Below are 24760 nucleotides of genomic sequence, written 5' to 3' on the forward strand. Positions count from 1 at the left end.
TGACATAATTTTATCAGGAGAAGGGCATTAGTAGGTATTGTGGAAGAAAAAAAACTAGTAGCTTTCCAGAAGGGTCTCAAGGCAGGAAGACCATTTTAGGATGTTCATGCCCTAGTTCCCACAATCTCCCAGTGATGTACCTGGGAGTCTCTAGATTATGAAGTGTCCCCAGTGATATAGTCAGGTGAGTTGGGAAACTCCTATGTCCTGAGCATTGGACAGAAGAGATGTGGTTTCTAGAACCCGTTTTGCTGCTTACTAGCCCTGTGAGATTATACAAGTCTCTTAGTTTTCCTGTCCTGAAAATTGAAGGTTTTGGACTAATTACTGTGATTGTTTCCTTCTAAAGTTCTGTTCTTCTAAACAGACAAAAAAAAATTCAGCTTTAATCAAGCTATTTTTAACTTAAAATGGCTACAGTTTTCCCCTCTCTGGATTTTAAAGAAGGATTTCCTGCTCCTGTTGAAGCATTTCTACTTTTCTCTCCTTAGTATGAACATAGTTCCTGCATTTTCTACAAGGGGTATTTGCATTGTATTAATCCACTGCTTTCTTCTTTGCCTTGTGCCTATCATTTACCACACGTGTGTTTGTGGTATCTAAAAAGGTAACAGTGGCAGTCCTCTATTTATAATGTGCAAGAAAGTCTCCATATGAATATCCTAAAGCCATAGGTAATTAATAACAGTGTTTTAAATATATGATAACTGCAAACTGCCAAGATTGCCCATCATTACATGTTACCTCTTTTAAGGAATAGGGACAGGTGTTGGATGCTGACTCCAATCACACATGCCTGAAACTGGCAGCAGGCATGTAGCTGGGGAGATGCTGATAACTCCTTTCTTCCTCTGAGAGGGTTACACCAAGAGGACCAAGAATTAGCTGTCCCCTAATTTGTGTACATCATAGACCTATATGTGTGGACCTATGTGTTGGATGTTGGAAGACATCTCTGGTATGTTTGCCTTCTCCCCTACAAATGTGCCAACATTAAGTTGACCTGCTCCTTGCAGGAAGCTGTGACCCATTCATCATTAATTCTTATGCCCACTGGGGCACCCGGGTGGCTCAGTCAGTTAAGCATCCAGTCATAATCTCGAGGTTTGTGAGTTCGAGCCCTGTGTCGGGCTCTGTGCTGACAGCTCAGAGCCTGGAGTCTGCTTCAAATTCTGTGTCTCCTTGGGGCGCCTGGATGGCTCAGTTGGTTGAGCGACCCACTTTGGCTCAGGTCATGATCTCACGGTTTGTGAGTTCGAGTCCCACATCGGGCTCTGTGCTGACCACTCAGAGCCTGGAGCCTGCTTTCTGATTCTGTGTCTCCCTCTCTCTCTGCCCCTCCCCCACTCATGCTCTTGTCTCTCTCTGCCTCAGAAATAAAACATTAAAAAAAAATTAAGAAAAAAAAAAATCTGTCTCCTTCTATCTCTGCCCCTCCCCCACTTGTGCTCTGTCTCTCTCAAAAATAAATACATGTAAAAAATTAAAAAAAAATGATTATGCCCATTTAAGAGAAGAGGAGGCAGATAACGCCCCTGGGAAGCCCCATCAGCTTTAGAATTAGGTTTGGGATTGCATGCTGGCTTCATCACTTAGTGAATTTAGGCAAGTAATTTAACCTTTCACTTTCCTCATCTGTGAAATGAATACAGTATCACCTGCCTTGCAGGGATATTGTGAAGATTATTAGTGTTATTAAAGGTGTCCAGCAGTATCTGGCACCTGGAAGCCGATTCTCCAATCTCCTCTGTTTCTCCTCTGAAGCTCCCGGAACATATTAGATTCTCAGTATTGAGCGTGACACATAAGTGAGTAATAGAAGTGTATTGCATTAATACTAGGTAGGCACTCATTAAATGGTAGCTATTATGATTACATAGAGTAAAACAATTGATATTTTTAACATAAAATGTACCTGTTGAATTTTTCAAAATTCCAATTGTTATTTTTTTGCATAGGTACTATCCAGGTAGATTAGTAGAATTGTTAAGCAATTCAACGACAGGGCAGAAAGAATTGATACAAAGCCAACAGGTATGAAATAGCATGCTTTAAAAGCTTATTGGTTCCAACAAATTGTGCTACCATAGTCAGATGTTACCACAGTCAATCAAATGTCACATGCATACATACAAGTAAGAATATGATACCTGTATGCATGGCAGGCTAGATCTCGTGTACCAGGTAAAGAAGATTCTGAGGGCTGCTGGGTGGCTCAATCGGTTAAGTGTCTGACTTCGGCTCAGGTCGTGATCTCACGGTTAGTGGGTTCGAGCCCCACATAGGGCTCTGTGCTGACAGCTCAGACCCTGAAGCCTGCTTCAAATTCTGTCTCCCTCTCTCTCTGCCCCTCCCCCACTCATGCTCTCTCTGTCTCTCAAAAATAAATGTTAAAAAAAAAAAAAGATTCTGTAATACCAGTTCCTTCAGCTTGTTTGAAGGGATTTGCCCTCCCTTTCCTTTATATTATTTGATTCATTCTTTGGTTTTATTTCAGAATTATACCTGTGATTATTGAGCATCTGTTATGTGGCATTCTGATGTATTCATAGAATATGTAATGACTAGCCAGAAGTCCTAGATAGGTAATCTTTAAGTTTTAAACCTAGATCTAACTGATTAAGGCTTTGTGATCCTGGGATCCTCTTCTTTGTCTTTGTAAGTGCATGCTTTCTCTTCAAACTGTCTTTGGTAATTCACATGCTTTTATGCAGTTATACAGTGTGTTGCATGTAATGCTTTTGGAGGATTTTTCTCCTACATTTTAAAACTATCTCAGTCTCAGAGACCTAATAAATAGACTTACTGCATATTTGTAAGTAAATAGTTTCTTTGCAGGCATGTAACTTATTTTGGTTTAATATTACTAATGATAATTTAAAATGGGGAAAGTAAAAGTGTTATTCTTTTTTGTAGAATTTCTATATTGAGGAAGTTTTCATCATAAATCGATTTATGAGACCTCCTCTCTGTTTACTTTTTTTTTAAACTAGTTCACCCAGTCTCACAGACAAATTCTGGGAGTCATCTCTTTGATTCCTTTTACTTCATAGTCCTTCATATATAAAGAGTCGCTGAATTCTACCTGTTTTAAACCCTTCATTGTTTTTCTAGTTCATCCTATCTCTTCTGTTCCATCTGTCACTATTTTATTTTTTAACTGTTTGTTTATTTTTGAGAGAGAAAGAGAGACAGTGCATGAGTGGGAGAGGGGCAGAAAGAGAGGAAGACACAGAATTCAAAGCAGGCTCCAGGCTCTGAGCTGTCAGCACAGAGCCTGATGCGGGGCTTGAACTCATGAACAGTGAGATCAACCTGAGCTGAAGTTGGCCACTTAACCGACTGAGCCACCCAGGTGCCCCATCTGCCTGTCACTATTTTAGATCAGGTGCCAGTTGTTGTTTTCATCTCTTACCTAACTGATCTCCCTGATGTAGTCTTGGTCTTTTCTTCACCATTGATTGTCTTAAGTGAAATCTGTGTCCCTCTCCTTAAAACCTTTTAAAACTCCTAGCGAGCTATGGGTTCAAATTCAGTGTTCGTACAATTTATAATTATAAATTATATAAAACAATTTAATTACAATATAAAACAATATAAACAATATAAAACAAATACAATATAAAACAAAATATAAAAACAATAATAATTAGTTACAATTATAACTAATTCTTACTCCTTAAGTGAGTTCTTGACTACTCCACCATGGTTTAGATACTACTTTTCTGTGCGGTAAACAACTCAAAAAGCTGAACTTTATATTACCTTTGGAGAAAGGAGTGAAGAAAAAACTAACTTGTACATAGGTAGAATTTCCTCCCTACCTAAGAAGAGTGTAGTTATAGGTGAAGTCTAAGTGTGGTAACAGGTTTAAAGCTCCATTGCAGTAAAGATTTTTCTTTTTTTCATTCCAGTAAAGTTAACATAGTGATTCAGTGACTTTATACAAATTACTTAGTGCTCATCATGTTAAGTGTACTCTTAATCCCCTTTACCTAGTGCACACATTCACCCCCAGCCCCACCCCACGTCCACTCTGGTAACCACCTGTTCTCTATAAGAGTTGGGGGCACCTGGGTGGCTCAGACGGTTAAGCGTCCGACTTCGACTCGGGTCATGATCTCAGGGTTTGTGAGTTCAAGCCCCACATTGGGCTCTGTGCTGACAGCTCAGAGCCTGGAGCCTGCTTCAGATTCTGTGTCTCCCTCTCTCTCTTACCCTCCCTTGCTCATGCTCTGTCTCTTTCTCAAAAATAAATAAAAACATTAAAAAAAATTTTTAAAAAAGAGTCTGTTTTTTGGTTTGTCTCTTTTTTTTCTTTGTTTCTTAAATTCTGCATATGAGTGAAATTATTTGTGTTTCTCTGACTTATTTCACTTAGCATTATACCCTCTGGATCCATCTATGTTGTTGCAAATGGCAAGATCATTCTTTTTTATGGCTAAGTAATTTTCTATTTTATATATATACCACATTTTCTTTATTCATTATCTGTAGATGGACAACTGGACTACTTCCATAATTTGGCTATTGTAAATAATGTAAATAATGTAAACATAGGGGTGCATATACCTTTTCAAATTAGTGTTTTCATGTTCTTTGGGTAAATACCCATTAATGGAAGTACTGGATCATATGGTAATGCTATTTTTAATTTTTGAGGAACCTCCATACTGTCTTCCATAGTGGCTGTACCAGTTCACATTCCTACCAGTAGTGCAAGAGGGTTCCTTTTTCTCCACATCCTCAACAACACTTGTTTCTTGTGTTTTTCATTTTAGCTATTCTGACAGGTGTGAGGTGACATCTCATTGTGATTTTGATTTGCATTTCCCTGATGATTAGTGATATTGAGCATCTTTTCATGTGTCTGTTGACCGTCTATATGTCTTTCTTTGAAAAATGTCTGTTCATCTGCCCATTTTTAATTAGATCATTTGTTTTTTGGGTGTTGGGTTTTATATGTTCTTTATATATTTTGGATACTAACCCTTTATCAGATATGTCATTCCCAAATACCTTCTCCCATCCAGTAGCTTGTCTTTCAGTTTTATTGACAGTTTCCTTAGCTATGTAGAAGCTGCACTAAAGAAAGAACTAACATTCTAAAGAAAGAATGTACACTTTAAGAGGGAGGTTGGTAGCATACAGAAAAGGTGGGAGTCAGAAGAGTAAAGTTGGTAGTGCCGTTCAGAGTATTATTGGAGATTGAACCATCCCTGTTGGGTAGTCCTTGCATGTTCTTGTGTAGATAAATGTGTCGGCCTGTTAGTGCCTGATAGCATTAAGCATTCTAATCACTGTCGACTCCCTTTGTTCACCACATAATGATCTGATCGACATTTAGTAGACATTATAGTTTGCTTTATAGGAAGAAAAACTACTGTTAGTTTCTTGGCTATTAAATTTCTCTTCGTAAATCAGTATGTTGGATTTATATACCAATCTTTTGTTAGTGTGACTTTTGGTGGTTATACTGATACAGTTCTATATCTCTTCAAGCACACTGAATTGACTAACATATAGTACCTTGTAGCACTTCTTGGTAGCTGGTTAGCCAGCTTCTCCAGTGACACCTTGCCATGATGTGTAACTGTTTATGACTTCTTTGTTCCAATGGCTTGTGCAAACATTTTTCTTTGGGCTTCTAAAAATGTTAATATTTCAATGATTTGGGTAAATTGGAGAGCTCCTGAATGGTCTTTTAATATAGTGATGTTTCCCTACAATGTTATAATCCATGGTTTTAATTACTAAGTACATTGTTGTAAATTTGCTATGTCTTCACTCGCCCTAACCAGTCCTACCCTCAAGATTTGTGGAATAAATTTTGAATTTTGAATTTATTCATAGTAAAATAATGAATTCAGGGTTCAAAATTATACTGCACTCTTCCTTCCTGGATGTTTGCAAAATAGCAGGCATTTATCAAACACTCACTGTATCTCAAGCGGTGTACTGGATTATGTTTAATACTTAAAACAACTCTAATGTAAAGTATTTTTTATAGATAAGGAATCTGAGACTCAGAAAGGTTAATAACTCTCCCATGGTCACAGCTAGGAAAATAGCAGAGTTGGGATTTAAATCACAGCTGTTAATTCCCAAAGTTACTTCTTTCCCTAGTGCATTTAGTTATGTTTAGATAAACATATATGTTATAGTAATTCTAGATAATTTTTATAAACCTGTGGAACTCTGTGCTACATTTATTTTGGATATTTTTCTTGTTTGGGGATTAAAAAAAAAAGACTATCTTGGTTTCCATGTCATTTTATATACTTAATTTATACAATTGATATCTCTGAAATAAAATCTTGCCTTGTTAGAACAACCTTCCTCTCTCCCAAGCTAATTTCTACAAAGTTGGCTCATGCCAACAGCTTCTTTATTCAGTATTTTCTATGACATATGTGACTGTTTTTCTTATAAGTGTTCCTATTTTAAAAGGCAGCACCATTACCCAACAAAGTCTCCTACCCTTCCCCAAATGTAAATCCTGCCTCTTCAGCAGCGGCAGCACTCTGCATTGTCTTCCATTGGAAGTGTGAGCTGAAGGGGACAGACATTCCCACTGCTGAGCTGGTGCACTAACGCTCCGATCTGCCCTTGTTGTATTATTAATGGCACAATGTTTTTATGTTGCAGATGGCTGAGAGCTAGCAAGGAAAATTCAGGACCATGATGGCTCAGTTTCCCACAACTATGAATGGTAAGCCGCTTTGTGCTTGTGGCAAGATAAAGAGGTTATGGGTTTTGGGGGTGTTTTTTTTGTAGAGGTTATAAAATACTCATTTTGATATTTTTCCTTAAGCTTATAAATGCAAAACTTAAAGTATTCTTACTGAAAATGTTTTGATAGTTTACTTCAGAACACTGCAGTAGTTCCTGTGACTCAGTATAAGCATGTCTGCAGTATCATCTGGTATGTGTGTTTGCCTTTGAGCAGTTAAGAATAACCTAAAGGTATTTCGTGTTTGTTGCATAAAATGGGAGGACAGAAAGCAGAGTGCTATAAGGTGAAGAATATTAAAGATGTTTTCTATAGCTTGGGATGATTGTATAATGAGTAAGCCAATAAAGATTCATTTAGTAATCTATGCATATAGTTAAGTTTTCTTTTTATTAAGGATTGTGTATGCCTACACACATAATTGTTTAATATGAAACATTTTTAAAGAAAATGTTTAAGTAATTTCAGTGACAGAAATCTTTTAAAGCTTCTTTTCTGATTCTAGTTTTAATTCTTTTCCCAAATACAAATTGACCCACCTTAGTATTAAGTTACTGTGTATGTCATATAGAATTAATTGAGAAAATGCGTTATGTTTTTAAATTGCTAAAGAAATCTAAAATGCAAAGTTCTTAATTTTGTGGTAAATTTCATTAGCCAATTACAAATAAAAAATAATAGAGAGTCTAGTCAGTAATTCTTTAACGTTTAAATTGAAAGCAGTTATATTAAAGAACATTAGGGGAAAAAAAGAGGGAAGCATCATGAATAATTCTATCACTTGCAAAAAAGCAATTCTGTTTTAATGTTACCATCTAGTATTTGATCAATTACATTTTAAAAAAATTTTCAGTCATAAGGCCAAATTAAGCACATCATTAATACAAAAATACACGTTGTATATCTAAAATTTTAAGACTCAGGATTGACCTTGTGAGATTTAGGAAAGTTTTGGAAAAATGAATTATTTGTGTAAGAGATAAAACTAAATTCTGTGTGGAAGAATTCAGTGTTGAAGAGCTTGAGATAAAGGTTTTGTTTTGTTTTTTTGCCTTTTCAGAACTCTTATTTAAAGATCAATGTGAGCATTGCTGGAAATGGTGTGGGATTATGAAGATTATTTGATGCCACAATTTTTAAAAATTAAATAATGGGTTTTTTTTTCCATAATGAGTAGTAAACATAAGTTTAGAATCAGGGTAATAATTATGGTAGTAATGTGCTCTTCCCAAATTTGAGGATTTCTGTGCACCATACAAAGGAGTTTGTATTAAATACATAGTTTAGTTATAAACTTCAACCAAAGTGTTAAGAAGTATTATAAACCAAATGAACATGAAAGAAAGCAGTGTAGGCCCAGTCTTACTTCATTCTGTTTCTTCCATTCCCTTAACATTTATGTATCTATTTTGTAGCTCATTGCATTGTATATAAAAGAATGAATAATATCAGGCAAAATGTTGGACAGTTACTTATAAGTGGTGTATAGGAATAAAGGTAGTAATTTTTTAAAACTTCTGAAGAATTGATAACAAATGTAGACTGTGATATCCTCCCACTTTGTTTATAATGTAGTTGAAGATTGAGGATAATCTTGTATGTATCTAAATGAAGTGCAATTCAGAGATCAAGATCTTATTGGAAGAGGTATCCACGTATGTAGCACAAAGCCTTCCAAAGCAGTGTTTGCTCTTCTAGCAAATCCTCAATTATAGATGATGATAAATCTTTTCGATGCCCAGTACTGTTGGAACTTGTCTATAAGTGCCCTAGACCAAGCCATGTTTCTAAACGCTTCTGACGTATTTCTCGTATTTTGCCCTGTTTTATCATCCCAAGACTAACCACAGACTTTAGACTTACTTGGTCTCACAGAGCTGTGCTGCCTATATAGTAGCCATTAGCTACATGTGACTATTTCAACTTAAATTTAAATTAATAAAAATTAAATAAATTCAGTCCCTCAGTCACATAGCCACATTTCAAGTTCTCAAAGCCACATGTGGCCAGTGGCCATTGTGTTGGAAATGGTGTGGGATACAGATACAGAACATTTACGTCATCTTAGAAAGTTCTATTGAGCAGATATTCTTTTCTTAGTCTCTTTGATGCTTCACTTCCCATCTCCTCAACAGAGCAAAAAAGATCAGTGCGTCATATTTTTACCACTCGTGACTCTAATTCTGGTGTCTTCTGCACCAGCAGAATCATCCTTGCCAGAGTCTTCTTTAATCATGGTAGGTTTGCTTTCTGCTTTTCAAACATGTAATGAAATTGTAAATACAGAGAGCCTGATATTTGAGTCATCAGGTGATAAGCAAGAGGGTACTTCAGATTCATGTCACTGCCTGTTGACTGCAGTGTAACGTAGCTTGTTCCAGCCTTAAAATCATGGGGGTACTGAAGTTGGTTCTCTGAGTAAGAGGTTCTGAAGCCTGTGGCAGTGGCCATATCCAAAATATGGAAGAGGGGAGGGAACAGGAACAGCAAATGGCTTTAGGAAGAAAAAAATGCCATTTTATTTTTAGAGTTTCATTACCTTTTTACAGTTTGAGAGTTTATTAGTCTTTTCATCTCTGTAATTAGGAAATTGTTAACATTGGGCCTACAGAATCATATATAGTACTGTCTGCATTTCTGACAGCCCAAGGATTTATTATTCAAGTCCCAGTTGAGGCTTTAGTTCTATCTAGACCAGTATTCTAGTTGTATTTTAGAGCTTGAAGTTTGTACTGGGTCAACATCTATCATTTGACGATTATTTTGAACTGGACCCAGAAATAGTCTTCATTTAATTTCATAGCATACGAGCAGGGTATAACATGTTTGAGTTGTGTACATTCAGAACTAAGTGTTAGAATACTGCTGACTACTCAGCTGTGTGACTTAACCTTGTGGAGTGTGTGTGTGTGTGTATGTGTGTGTGTGTGTACATATGCATATACATGTGTGGTGTATCTATATATGTAAAACAGAGATGACACTATTTATTGTAGGGGATTTAGCATATAGTGGTTGTTCTATAAATGTGTATTTTTCCTTCTGCATAGACCATAAGAACATTTTTGACAGAGCCAGTAGGTGAGAAGATGAGAATAAGCAACAGAAATCTTTATGAAAATACCACATTCTCAATTTAGTGATGAGAGGGGGAAGTGGATAGAATTTTAATACATTTCTAAAGTGGTCAGACAGTGTAAAATGTTGTTAGCTTTTTAAGGAAATATTAAACGTTAACCCCAAAACTTGGGTTTTTCTGACTTTCTATAAGGCTTACAAACAACTAAAGACTAATATTGGGAGATGTTTTACTGGAAGTTCAAAATAATAAACTGTTGGCTCTTTAAAAGATTCTGTTAGTATATATTCTAAGAAAGCCAGAATTGGATCAACTGTTTTAAAATTGTTTTTGAAGTATATATTTTTCCTACTTTTCTTATTGCTATTTAACTTTTCCTTTCTGTAAAACTTTTAGTGCATTAATATCTTTTGTTTTAATGTCATTTTTTTGAAGTGCTCACATTTAAAGATTAAATACTACCTGAAAATTATTCCTTGTTATAATGCTTTAGAACATTTTTAATCTGTAAGTGACATTAATCATAATATTTAATCATGATTGTTGTATGTGATTCTTTTGGCTAAGGGAGTCTCTGAGCTCCTTTAAGGAGTTCATTTCATTCATCCTTGTACCCCTGGTCCTTGGTCACAATGGTGCCCCCTAAGTGTTTTTTGACTGAATGTATATAAAGGTATAAGGGTGGCTGGTTGGAGTAATGAAGAACTAAGCAAGAAATCAGATAGGTTGCTTTGGCCACTGTCAAGATAGGTAGCCAAGGAAAGGTGAGGAGGTGGTGGGACATAAGAAAGCACTATCCTGATGCCATGGGGCCCTCTGCAGTCTTAGGAAGCAGTCTCCCTTGCCCAGGGGATGTGCCCTGCTGTGTGTTAGAGCAGCTCAGGCCTTCCTAACCAGACTCTCCAGACTTTAAATAGCCTTCAGTTTTCTGACTAAAAAGCCTCGCTCTCAGTATTTTCTGGCAAGGGTACCTTTACCAGAAAGGAAAGAGCCTGAGAAAGATTTTAATGCTCTGACTTCTCCTTAATTATACTGTTCCCTGGGATTGGGTTGAGTAAGGAAACTAATTTATTGAGTAGCCTCCATGTAGCAAGCATATATTAGATGCTATATTTTTATTTTGTTTAATTTTTAAGTTGGGCGTATTGAGGTATAATTCACCCTTCTTAAGTATATAGTTTGATGAGTTTTAACAAATGTATACAGTCATGTAAATCGGGATATGGAACATTTCCGTCACCCAAAAGTTTCCCTCACCACCCTCCTTTGCCACTGGCAACCACTGGTCAGATTTCTGTCCCTGCAGTTTTGCTTTTTCCAGAATGTCATATAAGTGAAATTCTTTCATTGCGGAGTAGAATTCCATTGTATAAATGTGTACCACAAGTTGTTTGTGCATTCATCTGCAGAACACCTCTGGGTTATTTCCAGATTTTGGTCTCTAAACCAAATGTCTAAAGCTGCTGTAATCATCAGAGGACAGATTTTTATTTGGAAAAAGTCTTCATTTCTCTTGGGTAAATACCTAGGAGTTTAATGCTGGGTTGCAATGGGAAATGCATATTTTAACTTCATAAGAAGTTATCAGACTCTTTTTTTTCTAAATCGTTTCCTTCCCCATCAGTTATGTGAAAGTTTGAGTTGCTCAGCATCCTTGTCAACAGTTTTTTTAAAAATTTTAGGCATTCTATAGGCATGGAGTGGTATCTTACTGTAGTTTTTCTTCCTTTTTTTCTTTTTAAATTTTAGAGAGAAAGAGTGAAAGAATCTCAAGCAGACTCCACACCCAGGGCAGTATTACTGTAGTTTTCTTATGCATTTCCCTGATGATCAATGACGTTGAACATCGTGTCACATGCTTTTTGCCATCTGTGTATCTTCAATATGTCTGTTCATATGTCTGTTCAAATCTTTTGCCCATTATTTGAGGCAGGGAGCAGGGATTGTCTTAATGAGTTGAATAGTGCTTTATATATGCTGGATACATGTTCTTTATTATGTTTTGCAAATATTTTCTTCCAGTCTGTAGCTTCTCTTTTTATTTTAACAGTGTCTTTAAGAAAGGAGAAGTCCAGCTTAACAAAAAGTTTAAATCATTTGGGTAGTTTTTGCCCTAAAAAGTCATTCCCTAATCCAAAGTCACAAAGATTTTCTTCTTTGCTTTCTTCAAGAAGTTTCATAGTTTGGCTCCTGTGTTTAATTCTATGATCCATTTAGAGTTAATTATTGTATATGGTGCAGGATTGAGGTGGTTTGGGTTTTTTCTTGTTGTTCCTGTGGATGTCTGGTTCTTTCAGAACATCTTTCAGAACATCCACATGTTTCAGTGGAAGGGCTATCTTTTCCCCACCAAATTATTTTGATGTCTTTGTTGAAATCAAGTGACGATATATTTGTGGGTCTATTTCTTTTGAACTATCATGGCAGATAGTTTAAGATTCTTAATTAAGTCTGTGGATTCTAATCCTATCTTTTAACACTTAACAACTTTGATACTTTGGGCAAATTATTTAATTTTCCCATGCTTCTGTTTCCTCCTCTGGAAAACAGTGATAGTAGTAATAGTTACCTCATAGAATTCTTGTGAGACTTTTAGAAACAATACACATAAAACTCTTAGAAAAATACCTAACATGTGGCAAGTTTTATTAAATGTTAGCTGTTGTTATTTTACCAATCTAATAGATGAAAAATTATATTTAGTGTTATTTTTAGAATAGACACATTACACATTACATATGGTTTTTACGACCACCCTATAAGCTTACATAATCTTCCTAATTTTTGGAGGCAGCAGCTAAGGTACAGGGAATGTGAGCCTCTTCTCCATAAATATTGGGAGACTGTGTAGCAGAGTTTGGGCTCTCTGAGTTCTAATCTCAGCTCTGCCACTTGTTAGTTGTGCGACCTTGAGCGACTAGCTTTGCCGTCAGGGCTTTTGCTTTCCTCACCTGTGTCATGGGGATGATAATAATAGTATCTCCTGTATAGGGTAGTGGTGAGAGTCCGTGAGTTTACTGCATTAAAAAGGCCCTGACACAGAGTCGGGGCTCAGTAAAAGCCAGCTGCTTCCCTCTGTCGTCTTTTGTTGTCATTATTTTTTTATTGTCATCATCATTTTTCCAAATTGTCACAGGAGGCATGACAGGGTAATTTGTTTACTTTATAATAAACCAGTAAACTAAGTAGGTTTTTACTATGTGTTTGGTATTTATTTAGAAAGTGTGTAGGTTTAACTATTTTAGGAACTTAGTTCTTCAGTACATCTGTGTCTTTATTTTTAACTTTAATCTTAAAACTTGTCTTTAAGAGAGGATGTTTATAGTTTTTTTTTTTTAATCCATTCATTTAGGGCTAAGAAATATTTGTTAAATCAGATCCATCCATCTAGTGTTTCAAATTAGAGTGGGCACCTACTTTTCAATGAAACGCATTCCCGGCAACAGCTTTGTAAGGCAGATTTTCATATAATAGACAGCCAGTGTGTATGAGTCGATACATTTAAACATTTGGATTCTTATTGTTGGGAGTTGAGTAAACTGAAAAGGTAGTCAGAAGTGAAGTATATGTGGTTATCAGCTATGTTCAATGTGTCGAAAGGATGGGAATGATATTTTATTCATCTTTTTATTTCCGGAATTTAGCTTGTTGCCCATTGCCAGTGAGTGGTATATAGTAATTGTTCCATAGATGTTAATTAGAATGAATGAGTGAAAAGCCTCAGGGCTGTGCTATGTATATATGGTCATGAAAGAGTTTTACTTTTTGTGTCACGTGGGGGTAGAGTACTGTCAGTAAATGGACACTTGTTTTTATATTTACATTTTAGAATTATTTTGAGCATTCTCATATATATACTACAATTTCTTTGTCTTTCACTTATGTTTTAGGAGGGCCAAACATGTGGGCTATTACCTCTGAAGAACGGACTAAGCATGACAAGCAGTTTGATAACCTCAAACCCTCAGGAGGTTACATAACAGGTTTGTGTTTATATTTCAATTATGAATTATGTTCCTTTTCATGTAATACCTTAGAATTTAGAATTTTAATTCGATTACCATCAAATTTGAATTATTATATAATAAAATTCCTATCACAATTCATGAATTAAAAAAAAACAGCGGTTTTATTTTATCTGGAACTGGTTTAATTTGTTGTTTTGGAATTGGCATATGGAAGATCTTTTCCTAATCCTAAATGATAATCAAGAATTTCAAGAAGTTCAGTTTACTTGTCCAGTTTCACACTTTAACATTATTTCTAGAATGTTTTCAGGTTAGTTCTTGAGGTAATTGAGACTTTTATCCAAGCAAATTTATTAATGTGCTCCTAATATGTTGTGCCAATTACCTGTATAACAATCAGTATTACTAAGTCTAGAAGAAATACGTGTCAGGTCCATTTCCTTGAAAATAATCTAGATTTTTTTTTTTCTGTGATCTGTTTTTATAATGCTAGCCCTCTGTTTTTGAGGGTGATACCAAGTGTTGATTGTTGGCACTAGCCCTTGTTTTGCAAAATGACCTCCGGAGCCTAAGGAGGATCAATTTAGGTGTATCTTTCACATTTTTTTTTTTTTTTATAAATTAAACTTTTTTTCTGTGCCAAAGCACGTGAGCACTTTATTTATAGTAATATAATGAATAATATTTACCAAATCTGTACTGTATTTCAGATGCTGTACTTAAGTGCATTATCTCATTTAATCTTGCAGTAGCCTTGTAAGATAGCTATATTGTCTGTATTTACAGATGGTTAGTGTTGATCTGGGCTTTGAAACTTTTTAGTCTGCTTTTGGAATCCATCCTCTTAGCCATTAGAGTTTAATATTATTTGTACTTCTATAATAATAGCTACCTTCCCTGGTATCAGGGCTAGAATTTGATTACCCTACTGGTAAGTTAACAATGTAGTCTGTTACTGTCTCATGGATGCTGGCACAAGACCCAAGGTTCCTGATCCAGAGACAAAGGACTTTATTAACGAGTGGCACAGCTTGCAGCTTGAGGATCAGCATGTTCCTCTTAGCTTCTCTTGTCCCCTGAGTCCTAAGGGGTGATGTAGAGAGCTCAAAAGGATGTTAAACATGCAGTGATTGTGTTATAGGACAGGAACCCTGAGCCAGGGGAACCCACCATTTTTGGTAAGCAGGCTTGTTTTTTGGCCCAGGGGAAACATTACCTCATGCCTCAAGATTGCTCACTGCAAACCCAACTCTGAGAAATGACCCAGGTAGAAAGTGGTTAAGGGTCTTGCCTTCTTGGCCCACACAGCAGGACATATAGGATTGTGAGAGACCCATGGGGGACTGTCTTTCCCAACACCTGGTATTTTTTATTTAGAATTCTTCTAGAGAATAGTGTTTTTCAATTAGGAATTCTATTAAATGGAGATATTATCAAATACCCCAGTTAATATGGAGAAACTAAGATGAATAATATAACCTTTAATTATTGATTAATGCATATAACTTCATTTTTTTTAAGTATTTATTTTAGAGAGAGAGCACAAGTGGGGGAGAGGGGCAAGGGGAGGGAAGGAGAGAGAGAGAGACAGAGGGAGGGAGGGAGGGAGGGAGGGAGGGAGGGAGGGAGGAACAAAGTGATAAGCAGGCTCCACAGTTAGAGCGGAGCCCAGCTCAGAGTTCAGTGCCACAACCCTGGAATCATAACCTGAGCCAGAACCAAGAGCTGGACGCTCAACCAACTGAGCCACCCAGGTGCCCCACCTGTAACTTTTTTTGTGACTTTTTTGTTTTAAAACATCTAAGTCTTATTCATGTAATGTAAATAATTGTATATGTGTATTTCTGTGTAGTTGTTTAATGACTGAAATTAAAATGATGATAAATCAGTAGCGTTATTATTATTGCCCGCTACCATAATTCAGAGACATTGGAAGAATTCCATTTACTAATGTGCTGCTTAATGTTTGTTTTTACTACCTTCAGGTGATCAAGCACGTACCTTTTTCTTACAGTCAGGCCTGCCGGCTCCTGTTTTAGCTGAAATATGGTAAAGTGTTCTTTTTTTTTTTTTTTAATTTTTTTTTTTTTAACGTTTTATTTATTTTTGAGACAGAGAGAGACACAGCATGAACGGGGGAGGGGCAGAGAGAGAGGGAGACACAGAATCGGAAGCAGGCTCCAGGCTCTGAGCCATCAGCCCAGAGCCCGACGCGGGGCTCGAACTCACGGACCGTGAGATCGTGACCTGAGCCGAAGTCGGACGCCCAACCGACTGAGCCACCCAGGCGCCCCTAAAGTGTTCTTTTTTGTAGATGAACCTAAATTTCCGGTAGTCTGATTTGGTTTGGTTTTGTTTTTGATACAGTGTTAATAAAAAGTTGTTTTTACTTGTAGTCTGTTGTTAAGTATTCAGCTGTTAGAAAAGTTAATTTTATTGACTAAATGAGAATAATTGGGATTTTGTTCTATTGGACAAATTTTTAATGTCCTTAGAATTTTTGAGGAAAGATGTATACATTGCCATTGAAAAACATTTCTTTATAATTTGGCAGACTCTCAAAATCTTCTTTCTGTTACTTTGTAGTTGTTTCATTTCTTTCATCATCTGTAAACACCAAATTAGTCCGCCCTTTTCCTGCTCTGACCTTAAACAAAATTGTTCTTTATATTATCTAGTGTTTTGTTTTTTAATATGTTTACAATAAATATCAACTGCTACCCCATCTTTCTTTCCACTTGAAATATTCCCATGCCTGGCGGAGTACTGACACATCACAAGCTTTCAATAAATATTTGAACAAATTAATAAATTAAATTTAGAATGATTATACTATTGGATAATTTCTTTCTGTCCACACTGGTGGAACTCCTCCCAAAGGTCTCATAGTTTCTCTCTATGTGGATTCTGTGTCGACTGGCAGTATTTTATAAGATGGTATCCTTGTTCAGTATTTCTTAATGTATAAGTTATTTAGTTTTGGTGGTTTTGTTTATTTTTATATGTATGATTATCATTAAGTGATGATCTATATGTGAATGCTATGTCATTGTTCATATTTTATGATCCTCAAAAATAATGGTGACCCTACACAGCATTCTGCCCACATCATGGTCCTTTTAGGGCTTTATCAGACCTGAACAAGGATGGGAAGATGGATCAGCAAGAATTCTCCATAGCGATGAAGCTCATCAAACTGAAGCTACAAGGCCAGCAGCTGCCCGTGGTCCTCCCTCCTATTATGAAACAACCTCCTATGTTCTCTCCATTAATTTCTGCTCGTTTTGGTATGCATTTATTAATTGAATTAGCTGCATTTGATAGTCAAACTTGTCCTGGACACAATAACAGAAAAGGGTTTGTTAGCAAAAACAATAATCCTTAGACTCCAAGTTAAATTTCATGTCTGAGATAAGAAATATTAAAGTCGCTGTCATAGCAGGGGTGTCCTCGTGTCCCAGTTTTCCAGGGACAGTTCTGATTTATGCCTGTTGCTCTGGCCTCAAGTCTGGCTAGTGTCCCCTTTCACAGTTCCCAGATGGATCATAAATTATATGACCTCACCCCTGGTTAGAGCTGATCTTAAATACTGTTCTTAGTTTCCTCTGTACTCTGTATGAGTAACAGAAAAAATGTGAACAATTTTAAACTCACTTGAAATGGTTTAATTTAGGGGGTAATTTAAAACTATTCCTAAGTAGAAATTTTTCTGATTTAAAGATTAATTACCCAGCTAAATTTAGGGCTAAAAGTTATGGACTTTGATTTGCACTTTCATCAGAGGGAATCAGTTTTCTGTTAATTTTGATTAGATAGTTTTTCTTTTTAATGTTTTTTTTTTTTTTCATTTATTTTTGAGACAGAGACAGAGCATGAGCAGGGGAGGGGCAGAGAGAGAGGGAGACCCAGAATCCGAAGCAGGCTCCAGGCTCTGAGCTGTCAGCACAGAGCCCGATACAGGGCTCGAACTCACAGACCGTGAGATCATGACCTGAGCTGAAGTCGGACGCTCAACCGACTGAGCCACCCAGGCGCCCCTGATTAGATAGTTTCTTATTGATTATATATGAGAAGCACTCACTGGACTAGAACATTGGATTAGGCATTTTTGTGTATCTGAAACCTGTTCTTTCATTCCAGATGTCAGATCTTAAACCACTAAATTCTTTCACTGCTGTAGTGAGCTCTGGACATAAATACCAAATCATTGTGTGACTGTACTTTTATCGTGCACCTAGTTAGTAAATAAATAAAAGTCATCATTTTGTTCCTTTTAAAGAATTGTCCTTGGGGCTCCTGGGTGTCTCAGTCGGTTGAGCATCCAACTTTGGCTCAAGTCATGATCTTACAATTTGTGGGTTGGAGCCCCGCGCCGGGCTCTGGGCTGACAGCTCAGAGCCTGGAGCCTGCTTTGGATTCTGTGTCTCCCTCTCTCTGCCTGTCCACTGCTCATGCTCTGTTTCTCTCTCTCAAAAATAAACATCAAAAAAAATTAAGAATTGTCCTTAAACGCGTGGATGTGTTACTTATAAGAAAAGTGAAATATATGGCATATTTTCTTCTTGCAAATAATGCATATGCATAAATGGCTCTCCTATAGTATCTAGTAACTAGAACATCCTTTTTTGGGGATTGGGGACATCGGGGGAATGTGTGTATGTGTATGTGTTAGTTGAGTGACTCAACAGCACTGTATTTATTATCCTTATACAAAACCCCACATCTAATCAGGTAATACAGTCTTTCTAACATTTAATTGGAAAAGGCTGCTTAGCTTTCATGATGATGCTAGAAGAGAATTTTTAACTCCTTAGTAGTCATTCCCTTAGTTCACACAGGTCAGAATATTGATATCGAAAGCAGTATCTCCCTCACTGCTAGGTCACCAAGCTGCTTTAGTGAACTTTTTTTTTTTTTTTAAGTTTTTATTTTATTTTTGAGACAGAGAGAGACAGAGCATGAGCAGGGGAGGGGCAGAGAGAGAGGGAGACACAGAATCTGAAGCAAGCTCCAGGCTCTGAGCTGTCAGCACAGAGCCTGACGCGGGGCTTGAACTCACAGACTGTGAGATCATGACCTGAGCTGAAGTCGGATGTTTAACCGACTGAGCCACCCAGGCGCCCCTAACAAAGAAGCCTAGTTTGTCTCTATAAACATGGGTCTTCTCACTGTACTGTAAACTTGTTTTCTGGCATGTGCTTTTATAGTTGATTACGAGCACTGGAAAATGTGTTCTGTTTTGTCTTTAGGAATGGGAAGCATGCCCAATCTGTCCATTCCTCACTCATTGCCTCCAGTTGCACCTATGGCAACCCCCTTACCCTCTGCGACTTCAGGGACCACCCTTCCTCCCTTGATGATGCCTGCTCCCCTAGTGCCTTCTGTTAGCACATCGTCACTACCAAATGGAACCGCTGGCCTCATTCAGCCGTTATCCATTCCTTATTCTTCTTCAAGTAAGTACTTACTATCTAATGAGTCAGAAACTGTTAAAGAAAGAAACCGTTACGTTTTTGTCCCAATAAATACAAATTTCCTTCATAGTTTGTGATATCGTTTTGTGTGAACCTTTTTCATTTCTTCTTCTTTTTTCTTTTTAGCATTGCCTCATACGTCATCTTACAGTCTCATGATGGGAGGACTCGGCGGTGCTAGTTTACAGAAAGCCCAGTCTCTGATTGATTTAGGATCTAGTAGGTATGAAGGCTTAAAACCTCCAGCTTTTTATGCTTCCAATAAAGAGTAGCTCTGAGCTTATCCAGGTTTTACGTTAGAATGGCCAAATGTAAAATGCTTAAGGTAAATTTACTACTTCTAACTCACATAAAATAAGGTTTTATTTTTAAAATTGTTAAATGTTTGGGGCGCCTGGGTGGCTCAGTCGGTTAAGCGTGCGACTTCACCTCAGGTCATGATCTCACAGTTTGTGAGTTCGAGCCCTGCGTCGGGCTCTGTGCTGACAGTTCAGAGCCTGGAGCCTGCTTCAGATTCTGTGTCTCCTTCTATCTCTGCCCCTCCCCCACTTGTGCTTTGTCTCTCTCTGTCTCTCAGAAATAAATAAATGTAAAAACAAATAAAAATAAATAAATAAAATTGTTAAATGTTCAAAAAAAATGTTCCATGTAAACTAAAAATGTTCTGTATTTTATTTTATTTTTTTTATTTTTTTTTTAATGTTTTTATTTATTTTTAAGACAGAAAGACAGAGCATGAGCAGGGGAGGGGCAGAGAGAGAGGGAGACACAGAATCCGAAGTAGGCTCCAGGCTTTGAGCTGTCAGCACAGAGCCTGACACGGGGCTCGAACTCACGGACCGTGAGATCATGACCCGAGCTGAAGTCAGACACTTAACCGACTGAGCCACCCAGGCGCCCCTGCTGTATTTTCAATTGTCAAGTTTTTGCCCCCAAATTACATATTTTTCCTTTAAAAAATAATATATATATATATGTTTCTTAAAAAGTCTCATAGCCATGGTGTATTATTAATTTTTTTCTTGAGCAAATTCTACTGATTGAATAGCTTTTAAATTTTAGAAAGCACAAAAGCTTCAGTGTTCATTCATCACCCCTTATATAAATCATAATAGTACTCCTTAAGGCAGTGTACCAAGAGTGTTAGCTTTAACTCAGAAGAGGAGGATTGGTATCCTAGCTTAGACTCCCAATGGATATGTGTGACCTTCACTGAGCCATAGTTTGCCCGTCAAACAGGTGGGGACAGTAAAACCTTCTGAGTTTGTTAGGAGGATTAGAAATTGTATTTGTTGGGCGCCTGGGTGGCGCAGTCGGTTGAGCGTCCGACTTCAGCTAGGTCACGATCTCGCGGTCCGTGAGTTCGAGCCCCGCGTCAGGCTCTGGGCTGATAGCTCGGAGCCTGGAGCCTGTTTCCGATTCTGTGTCTCCCTCTCTCTCTGCCCCTCCCCCGTTCATGCTCTGTCTCTCTCTGTCCCAAAAATAAATAATAAAAAAAAAAAAAACGTTGAAAAAAAAAGAAATTGTATTTGTTAAGGCCTTAGCACCATACAGGGCCTGGCACATAATAGGTTCTTGGTAGTTCTGTAATTCATATGGTATTTGCTTTCCTAAGAATGAGGTTAAATTTCTTAAATTTTTAAAATATCAGAAGCAATTACTATTGTACCATAGAAGGTGTGATTCTTAATGTCTCTGTCTTATAAAGTTTGTGTGTATTTTTTTTTTAGTAACATAAAATTTTTTAATAAATTTTGTTGTAGCTCAACTTCCTCAACTGCTTCACTCTCTGGAAACTCGCCCAAGACTGGGACCTTAGAGTGGGCGGTTCCTCAGCCTTCAAGGTTAAAATATCGGCAAAAATTTAATAGTCTTGACAAAAGCATGAGTGGATACCTCTCAGGTAGGTGGCATACAGTGTTTCAGGATGTGAGAGTTAAGGTTTTTTTATATGAATTCCTACTGAAGAACTCTTATTTGAATTTGTACTTTGTAACTCACCTAAAATTTTAGCATCCAAAAAATTTAGCAGGCATTTGATAAATACAGATATCTTAAGTTGTGTGAGAGCTCAAAGATGGATACAACTTGATCAGTTTCTTCAAAGTTCTTACAGTCAAGTTGAGCACACAGGTGTACACCCAACTTTTTGGAAGAAAGACCTCTCTCTTGAGAAGATGAAGCCTCATCCTCCAGTGCAGTGAAAGGAGACCCTCATGTGACAGGGAAGAGTGTGTGGAACTTAGCTTCATCTTATTTTCCCTGTGGGTCCCTTCCCTACTTGGGTCTTTCTCTGCTTGCCCTTACTGAAACCTCCCGGGAGCATTGTCTACCCTTTCGTGTTCCAACCCAGATGCTTCCATAAGAATTGCCCTTAGGTCCCTATAGAACATTTGAGTCCATGCTAGAACATTATCCGAACTTTTCCAATTAAGAGTAGTGAAGGGGATATAAACAGGGTGAAAGGCAAGTAGAGTTCCTACCTCCTAACTTTCCCCCTCTCTCTTCACTCAGCAACTAATCTACAGTTTAGGCGGGATAATAAAATAAGTATTTTAAAATAATAGAGCTCTAAAGTGCTAGGGAACATAGAATGGGAGATACTAATACTTAAAGAGATCAGATAAGACATAGGAAGGGAGCATTTAAGCTCCATCATGAAGAGTTAGGGTTTGGACAAATACAGATTGAAGGTGGGAACATTTGAGGGTGACAGAGAAGAAATCCCAAGAGCTAAAAGTACATGGCATATTTAGACAATTTGAAAAGTAGTCTATGGAATAGGAGTATGAGGTCTCTGTGCAGTAGGGCAAGGGAGCAAGAAGGCTTTGAAATTGATGGGGCAAGCAAAAATGTACAATATTTTCTTTAAAGATACATTACTAGGGACATGTGGATGGCTCAGTCAGTTAGGTGTCCGACTTCGGCTCAGGTCATGATCTCATGGTTCGTGAGTTTGAGCCCTTCATTGAGTGCTCTCCTGTTAGCACAGAGCCCGCTTCAGATCCTCTGTTGTGCCCCGCCCCTGCCCTTCCTCTCTCCCCTCCCTCTCTCCCTCTCTCTGTCTCTCTCTCTCTGTCTAAATAAATAAATAAATAAATAAATAAATGGTTTCTTTTTTCAAATTAATAAAAGTGGAGTAAAAAGACATACAAAAATGTTCATGGCAGCTTCATTCAAAACATCCAGAAAAGAAACAGCCTAAGTATCTATCAATAGGAGAATGGATAAATAAATCGTGGTATATTTCTGTAACAGAACACAGCAAAATAATGTATTGAATGAAGGAAGCCTGGCCCAAAGGATCCATACTTATTTAATCCATTTATATGAAGCTGAAGAACTGGAAACGTAACTGATGGTGATCGAAATCAGAATATTATAGTTTCTCTGTTGGGAAGGGGCCATGCACAAACCTCCTGAGGTGCTGAAAACTTACAATTAGTACATTTTCTGTATGTACTAAAAACATAAACAAAGATGGAATTTGAAGGTCCGTGGGGAGCTGCTGTAAAGAATGAGTCCTTACTGTTATTTACTTATATATGCCACACTGTATGAAGGTTGTGTATTAGGTTTTCAGAGAATGTTACTGTTCTGAGACCTATGAGAGTAAAGTGTATATTCATAGTTAAGGGAAGGATTTAAAAAAAAAAAAGAATAGTTGTTTCTGGTGTCCTGAAACAGCAGAAGCCCAAGTATATGAGGATGGGGCTGACTTAGACTTACATGATGTGCTTTGTTCAATGAGTGTAGCCTGTGGTGATCTAATTTTCTTCCTCTTCTCTCCCCCCTAAACTCTCATGATTTATTTAAATGAATCCATTGACTCATAGTTTCTGAATCACATAATTTCTGGGCACTCTGTGATGCACTGGAATACACAGGAGGAAGACACAGTCCATGTCTTTGAAGAGTCCATAGTATATAGGTCGTCACATAATCATAGTATTTGATTAGTGGTTTGAAAGTGCTGTGATTAATATAGATGAGAAAGTGACTAACACTGAAGATACGAGAGGGAGAGTTTCACAGAAGAGATGACATCTGAGCTGGATCTTCGAGGATGAGTAGATCACCACATAGAGAATGAGGGACTAACATTATAGGCACAGGAAATAGGATATCCAAAGGATTGGTAGACCAACTTGAAGGCAGGGCATCTTCAAGTGAGCTTTTCTTAGTGAAGTACTCTGCCAGCTCTCTGTAACACTTTGTATTATTCATACTTTGCACACATTTAAGCCTTCCACCAGTATGCTTTTAACCAATTACATTCCTTCTCTTTTTCCTCCTGTTTGCTCTGTTGCCTAATGCTAAGGGATCTACTTTCAGTTTTCTTTGTCCAAGAGCTGAAACATTAGTTATTAGACCTTTTTTCTAGGTTTGCAGTAGCCTTCCATTTCTCTTTATTAGAAGAATTCTCCTTTTAATGCAAAAACCTCCTCAAATCTTACTTCCTATGTGAAATCTACTAAGGAGTAATTAGTTGGATGAGGCCATGAGCTATTTCCAGTGGTTTTCCTTATGTGATTTTTATTAAATGACCAGGTTTTTTTAAGAGAGTGAAAAACATTTTAAAGTTATATAATATAAACATCCAATTGCATGTTATAATTTATGGTGTATTTGTGTTTGTTCCGTATAGTATATGTCGCTTTGATTACCAGGACCTCATGTTCAAAGCTCAGTGAAACATTGTGTTAGCAGCATTCGTGCTGGCTCTGTGGTGGGACCTGTTGTGGAGGAGTTGGAGGATGTACTGTCTTCTGTGCAGAGTTATTTGGGTGGGCCTCAACTCAGGCTGAACCCTGAATAGGGCCTGACTCTTCCAGTACTCAGGGCTCAGTCAGTCACCTGGGAATGGGAGGTGCGACACCTGCTTTAGTGACTAGCTGACCTTCCCTAGAGACGCCATGTGATTTTATCCATGGTCAGAAAGCCACAGAGTTGCCCACCAGGAGTGAATACTCCTGTGAATCAGACGAGGACTTTGTGTTCTGAATAGATGCCTGAGATTCCTGTCTGACTATTATCCTGACATGAAAATGCAGATCAGGAAGCCTATTATGTATTTTTGAACATTGAGGCAGGGAAAAGAAGTTGGAACAGCTTACTACATATAGTAAGCATTCAGTGAATGCTAACTGCTATTACTCTCAGACCCTATCCCATAAGTCCTTACTGCACTTTAGAGTAGTTTGGATTACAACTTTATTCATTACTTTAGCAAATATTAAGCATTTATGTACCTGGCACTGGGTATAATATGTTAGTGAATAAAGCAATGAAGGTTTTGGTCTCTGTAGAACTTAGCATGATAGTGGAAACAGACAATAAACAGGTAACCCGGAAGATAAATGTTACATTACAGTTTGTCACATGAGCTCTGAAGGAAACCAGCAGAAGTATATTGGATGATAGGGTGGACAGAGAAGGCCTTTCTGAGAAGGTGACATTAAGTTGGGACTTACAAGGTGAGAAGGACCCAGGCATGCAGTGATGT

The 24760-nt window shown here is 37.5% G+C and overlaps 1 protein-coding gene across 12 annotated transcripts in view; it reads left to right on the top strand.

Moving 5' to 3' along the window:
* ITSN2 (intersectin 2) overlaps nucleotides 1–24760 on the top strand; it is a 145732-nt gene that overhangs the window by 28546 nt on the left and 92426 nt on the right. For 7 of the 12 annotated variants that reach the window (XR_006215972.1, XR_006215973.1, XM_042982389.1 and 4 more), the window contains exons 2-9: nucleotides 6649–6712; nucleotides 8869–8970; nucleotides 13703–13795; nucleotides 15766–15829; nucleotides 16904–17067; nucleotides 19030–19236; nucleotides 19381–19477; nucleotides 21018–21157. Coding sequence is in view for 10 of the 12 variants with exons in the window: in XM_042982389.1 (XP_042838323.1) it covers nucleotides 6682–6712; nucleotides 8869–8970; nucleotides 13703–13795; nucleotides 15766–15829; nucleotides 16904–17067; nucleotides 19030–19236; nucleotides 19381–19477; nucleotides 21018–21157 (898 nt within the window). In the remaining 2 variants the exon portion in view is untranslated. Of the gene's footprint in view, nucleotides 1–6648; nucleotides 6713–8868; nucleotides 8971–13702; nucleotides 13796–15765; nucleotides 15830–16903; nucleotides 17068–19029; nucleotides 19237–19380; nucleotides 19478–21017; nucleotides 21158–24760 lie in introns of those variants that run through there. The other 5 variants (XM_042982392.1, XM_042982394.1, XM_042982391.1 and 2 more) reach the window with 2 other exon arrangements.

This window comes from Panthera tigris, chromosome A3 (genome assembly GCF_018350195.1).
Source record: "Panthera tigris isolate Pti1 chromosome A3, P.tigris_Pti1_mat1.1, whole genome shotgun sequence".
NCBI classification, from domain to species: domain Eukaryota; kingdom Metazoa; phylum Chordata; class Mammalia; order Carnivora; family Felidae; genus Panthera; species Panthera tigris.